The 6,725-nt window shown below is 35.1% G+C and overlaps 1 protein-coding gene across 1 annotated transcript; it reads right to left on the bottom strand.

Annotated features, from left to right (window-relative positions):
* Positions 1–1,171: 1,171 nt before the first annotated feature.
* Positions 1,172–6,309, bottom strand: KCNE4 (potassium voltage-gated channel subfamily E regulatory subunit 4). Its single transcript, XM_053708989.1, has 2 exons — positions 6,219–6,309; positions 1,172–4,247 (listed from the first exon to the last, which is right to left on the bottom strand). Exon 2 carries the CDS (start codon positions 4,178–4,180, stop codon positions 3,695–3,697), a length of 486 nt encoding a protein of 161 aa, XP_053564964.1. The 5' UTR covers positions 4,181–4,247; positions 6,219–6,309; the 3' UTR covers positions 1,172–3,694.
* Between the last annotated feature and the right edge of the window lie 416 nt (positions 6,310–6,725).

A 6,725-nucleotide genomic window follows, 5' to 3' on the forward strand; every position in this document is an offset into this window, starting at 1 on the left:
CGTTTTAGTCACTTGGTCGAAAATTGCACATGTCAAAGGGGGGGCCTGATCATTGGTTAAGTAAGGTGCGGCGGGGCTCCAAAATTTCTAGTGGCGGCCCTGCCAATCAGGGTAACAAAGAAGATGTAGAGAACATAAATAAATAAGGGTGAGAGAGATATTTAAATCTAGATGGAAAAAAACATAGAACATGCATGGTAGGGTGAGGATCTTAGAAATGGGTAGTGCACTGTGGAATGCATGACTAAGGGCAGTTCATTAAACAAGGGAGCTACATTGGTATCAGAAACACATTACTGTTTACTTTCATCCTGGTGGCACTTTTTCCTATTAACGATCAAGGAAACAGAGGGTTAATACTTGTAGAAGGGGTGTTGTGGGTTTGGGTGCAGTGTAGTTAGTGATTATATTTGGGGAAAACACAAACATATCTGCATACTGCACACCTTGTTTATTTGCATGTTTAGCTTTGCCCAAGAAAGGGAAAGGAGCTTATTAAAAAAATTAAAGTGACACAAACATACTGCCTCCCAGTGGCACTCAGAGATTAGATTGGAGGAGAACCTGAATGCAGACAACCTACTGACAGGTTGTATATAAGCTAAATCTCCAGCAGTGATATTTATTTTTGTAAGCATTTTTGCAAAGTCACAAATGCTTCTAATCATATGTTGAAATGTGCAAGAATGATTAAAGGGACATAAGTTGAACATTGACCAGAAAGCCAATTACAATTAGAATATGTGCACATAGTTTTTTGTTCATTTAACAAGGACACAATACTGGCATGGGTAGCTGAAAACCTGAATCATGTTCATAATCAGAATTATGTTACATTTTTCAATATATGACTATTACACTTTGACTATTTTATATTAACAAAAAGATCCCTTTAAAGCTATTGCATAAAAGTGTCAATCAAAAATCAAATATAACTAGCTGTTAATTTTATTATATGGGGCATAATCAACAAAGTATATTCAGTTTATTCATTATATAAAATAACAAAGAAATGAAATAATTTAAATCTAAGAGTAGCAGTAACCTGTGCTCTTTATCAGCATTATCACTTAATGACCTGTAGCTATAATACTCTTACAAATCCTTACTTCTAGTTTTAGTGTCATAATATACATTTGTTCATATTTAAACAAAAACACGGATCTTCATATTTTTTTTTACAAAAGTATTTATTTAAATAAAACCATTTTATTTATAATACACAAGATGCAATGTATCTACAACGTGAAACACTGGAAGACATATATACAGTATTTTACATATTAATTCAGCACTGTTAAGATATCACACAATGCCAAAAATAAATTAGGTTATAATATGGTTTTAGTGTATTTGATCATAAACTCAGGCACTTTATTGACTCTACATAAGCTCACCAAGCCCCACAAATGGATCTCATAATTTATTTATTTATATATATATATATATATATATATATATATATATACACACACATATATGTGTGTGTGTGTGTGTGTGTGTGTATGTGAGCGTGTCTGTTAACATGTGTGTTTATGTGACTGTGTGTGTATATGACTGTGTGTGTCTCTGACTTTGTGTATGTGACTGGGTGTGTGCCTGTGACTTTGTGTATGTGACTTTGTGTGTCTGTGTTTGTGAATGTAAGTATGTCTGTGAATGTGTATATGTGAGTGTGTATATGACTGTGTGTGTATGTGTGTCAGTGACTGTGTGTGAATGTAAGTATGTCTGTGACTGTGTATATGTGAGTGTGTATATGACTGTGTGTGTATGTGTGTCAGTGGCTGTGTGTGTATGTGTGTCTGTGACTGTGTGTGTATATGTGAGTGTGTGTACATGACTGTGTGTGTGTATGTGTGTCTGTATATGTGAATGTGTGTATATGAATGTGTGTGTATATGTGAGTGTGTGTATATGAGGGGGTGTGTACGCACATGTGTGTGTGTGTGTGTGTGCATAAAGGTATGTATGTGTGTGTATATGAGGGTGTGTGTACACACGTGTGTGTGTGCATAAAGGTATGTATGTGTGTGTATCTGAGGGTGTGTGTGTGCATAAAGGTATGTATGTGTCAGTATATGAGGGTGTGTGTACGCACATGTGTGTCTGTGTGTGCATAAAGGTATGTATGTGTGTATATACATACACATATGTATTTGTGCACTGCAAAAACGTGCAACACTATATTTTGGCTACATTTTTTGATCATCTATATTTTGCAAAAGACCTGAGATACGTTTGAAAGCACATGAAGGTATATATCATGAAACATAAACTACTGCAGCTATGGTAGCTTTTAGGCATAACTATTATGCACGACAGTCTCCCTAAACAGAGACAACCCCTATCATGTTTGCATTGCATTTCTGTTTTTTTTAAAAACAACATTCAGAGAAGTTCCAGATACATATTTTTTTGGCTGTTCCAGGGCTCAGCTCTAGAAGCTGTGCAATTTGTGTGCTCGGGAGGAAATTTTCCATACACTTTGGCCTTCAGTTGTAACTCTGACTGCAGCTTTTACAGGAGACATTTGGAATAGACTCACAGGGATGTTAAATATCTTGAAGGAAGAAATCTGTGCTTCTCTTCAAGAGACATTTCATTTTATTAAACTGCGCTATAGCATAGGTTACTCAGCTAATGCTGGTCAAGTGTAGGATACTATAAACTCTATTAAAGGGCTAGGAAAGTCTAAATGTAACTTCCTTTATTCACATAGAGCATGTGATTTTAAGACACTTTTAATTTCACTTCTATTTACAAATTTACTTTGTTCTGTTGGTATTCTTTGATGAAAACCAATATACACATATATGACTCTAGTTATTGGCTCTCCAGATGTTTTCAGTGAACTCCTAGTAGTACATTGCTGCTCCTTCAGCAAAGGATACCAAGAGAATAAAGCAAGTTTGATAATAGAAGTAATTTAGAAAGTTAGAACTAAATCAGAAAGTTGTTCTATCTAACAAAAAAGGGTTTCATGTCCCTTTAAGATTTTTATCAGTAGTCAGCTAATTTAATAATTTATCTATCAGTTTTTAATATGTTTATCTTCATTTTTAATTCTAAGAATAATATAAATAATTACTTCTCCATTTTATTTACCTTTTTTATAGTCTTAAAATATTTTATGATGACATTACCTATATTTACAGTGAAGTGAGACAGAGAGACTACACACACACCAAGAAATATGTCTTTGTGCTGTCAGATACTCAATATATCAAGAACTTAGCTGTTACTTTATACAGCAGTAGGTCCAGTGAGTACTTATTATTGTGCGTTTAGATCTGTAAAACTAACCTATGCAGAAATACAAACTTTACAAACTTCATATAAAGCAGGATTTGTTCGCCCAGTTCCGGTGTATGCCATTCTCAATTACAGTCTGTAGCCAACAATTTTGGGGAAAGAGGCATTGCCCTTTTGTTGTTGTTGTTATTTCTTCTAGAGCCAAGTTCAGAAAACCTTGTCATCTCATAGACTTTGAATTCTCTTATTTCAAAGCTGCTGGAAGGAAAGCAGCTTTGCCATTGTCCGCACAATTACGGATGTGTATGTGCTGCATTTGCGCTTCTAACCTGTAACAGAAGCTCATTACAGAACTTGACCGTAAAAACTGGACACATATCTCATGTACAGAGATCTTAAAGATTCCTGAGTGAATTTATGTGCCTAACATTTAACATCGCTAGGGTGTCTGCCCCAGGCCCTCGTTCTTCTCTTCTGTTCTTTCATTAAGAATTCCTTCTGTAGCTTCTTCTTGGATGGTTAAGTGGACATCGGAAGAGGAGGACTCTGAGCTCATGCTGCTGCCCTCTAGATTGCAAGCAGTGCAGGAGAAAGCTGGTCCCACACTCTCCTGGAGGACATTGAGCACGTTAGGAGGTTGGAGAATTCTGCTTATAGATGATGCACTTGCAGTTTTCCTATACTCCATCCACTGCTTCTCCTCGTCCTTATAAAGCAGCAATAGTTTAGGTTCTTTCTCCCTCCTTTTGGCCCTTATGTAGACCAGCATCATCCCCATTAGGAACACACCATAGAAAGAAAAAACAATAAGGATGTAAAAGTATTCATTACTCTTCTGCATACTGTTCACAGGACTGGGGGAATCCTGATAAAAGTTGACAGTTGGGCTTGTTGAGGTCCCGTTTTCTGCCTCCATTGTCAACATTGAAGCTGTAGTCAGATCCAGTCTGAGTGCATCAATATGGGCTCCGCTATTAGCCGTGGAACTTCACCTGGAATGAGAAAAGAGCATAATGCTTATTAATGATATTATAAATGAGCAGATAGAGTTAACCGAAGTTGACAAAGAAATAAAAACATAATATTCTGTGAGAGTCAAATTGCTCTTCTGCAATCTCTAGAAATCATTATAACAATGCAAACTGCCATGACATGAATATGGAATTTTGCTTTGCATTAATATTTGCTTACTTTTTTATGAATTTTACTATTGGAGAGGTCTTATGCAGTTACTTAGCAGATTCAATACATCATAATTCATAAAGCATTTTATTTAAGTTTTTATGAGGCTATAGTGTTAATTTAATGGTAAGGTTTCATCATTCTATTAATTGCTTTGATTGAATATTTTTTTTTTTATTTCCTTTAGTTACCACTGACATCCAAATTTGTTCCCATGCATTCTATGTCAGCTTCGGATAGGCTGCAACCAATCCAGAGGGGATATCAAAATAATTCTCAGTATTCTGCAGCTGGACATATTAGTGGCATTGAACTGTACAGTAGTAACAGTAAAGTAACTCAGTTCTGGTTCAGTGATAAGCTATGTGCACATGCATTTGTCAACTCTGCATGCCCTGAGCGCTGACTAAAGGCTTGTAATCTCTCCTAGTTATTGCAGTGTGGTAATAAAGCATATGGCAGACACATTTGTAATAAGATTTTTTTTTCAACACAAAATGGTTTACAAGAATCTGTTGTTTATTAAAGAGAAAATATTCATTTCTAACAAAATGATTAGACTTTAGAATAAATGATTCTTTGACAATCCAGACTGCAGAGATTTCTATTGTATAACATTTATTAGAGAAATGTCCCTCTGTTTAACATTGCAAATCTATGTAAAATAATAAACCTAAAGTAGCTATGATCAAGCATATAAAAGGTAAATCAGTATACCGTACCCTAGCTGTAAGTAAATAGTTATGGTGAAATCAGACTTTGAGTCTTTAATACAAACATAGCAAGTTATTCAAAAACACAGAATGGATGTTGTTTAAAAAAATATATAAACTCTAGCAAACAAGGGATAAATTGTTTCTTGGTTTATAAGACAATATTTTGTAGTTAAATAAACAAATGTATCTGCATGAGTATGGGCTGACAAATCTATACAAAACATAGCATCTGGTCTGACTATTTAGAAGTGAACCTCACATTTTTAGAACCCTGGTTGGACAAATATTTATATATATTTCTATATCTTACATGAAAGCCATTTATATTTCAGGGACATACGCAGGGACATAAGCTCAGGAGAGTACACATGCCTGGAGCCCTATAAGGAAGCAGTTTTGCATAAATGTGTTTGCATTTGCAAGAGCACTAGATGGCAGCATTATTACCTGTCATGTAGTGCTCCACACACTTACCTAGGAATCTCTTCAACAAAGAATGCAATTGGAATGAAGCAAAATTGATAAATAGAAGTAAAGTGGAAACGTTTTTTAAATTGCATGCTGTGTCTGAATCACAAAAGAACATATTTGGGTTTCATGCCCCTTTAATCAGCAAGCATCCATTTAAATGGTTTTGGTTTTATTCAGTTTAAATGCTTAATTGTATTATCTATAAACTCATCTTTTTTGTAAGGTTGCATTAAAAGTCACAATGTGCAAAATCTAAAAGAACAAACCTTCAAGAATATAAAAGTGCAAAAAAAAAGAGGTCAGAAGTTTACAAACATTGTAGTATTTTTTGGGACAAAATCTACCAATCTACCCTTAGTTAACATCAGTTAGGACTTGGTGGTGATTTATCATTCATTATACAACAAATGACAAAAACAATGATTATTTGTACTGCAGCATAATAAGCTCAGTTCATTAACTGTGTATCATTTCTATTTAATACAAATAAAAACTTGTTTAAAGTCTGCTGTATTAATGAATAAAAGAAATATTCATCTTCCCATGTCCCCTGTAGAATAAAACTGTGTTAGTTAAATGAAAATGTAGACTTACTTGGTAAAAAAGATGTTGGGGTTTGAAAATGATTCTGATGCTTTTCCTGATGTCTGTAGACTCCAGCTGATGTTCTGAACACTGGTTGAGATGCAGAGGGAATAAATAGCCAGCTGTGATGTCTGCATGACAGAGGGGGAAGGGGAGGGCACAGCAAGTACTAGAAATCATACGGCACATCCTCATGAAATCGTGACAGACGCCAGGGAGCACAGCACTTATCAAGGGTAAAGGAGGCATTGTTATGGGGGGGACATGAAATAAGAGGGGGGTAAACTAGAGTGACCTGATTTTGAAAATTAGAAAAACTAGATATTTGAACAGCATGAACATTTTAAACGGGAATCAACCCAATTTTTTCATTCATGAGTCAGATAGAGAGTAAAATATAAAAAAAAGCTAATTTTCTAAAACTAACATCTTGTTGAATAGCAGGTATGTGGATATGCACAAGTCTGGGGCACTATAGGGCAGCTTATACATTGTGCTTAAAAGCATTCTAGCAAA

This window comes from Bombina bombina, chromosome 4 (assembly GCF_027579735.1).
Source record: "Bombina bombina isolate aBomBom1 chromosome 4, aBomBom1.pri, whole genome shotgun sequence".
In the NCBI taxonomy this organism is placed as follows: domain Eukaryota; kingdom Metazoa; phylum Chordata; class Amphibia; order Anura; family Bombinatoridae; genus Bombina; species Bombina bombina.

What these genes read in the sequence shown, in the direction of transcription:
- KCNE4 (XM_053708989.1), bottom strand. Translation starts at nt 4,180, where the DNA reads ATGTTGACAATGGAGGCAGAAAACGGGACCTCAACAAGCCCAACTGTC.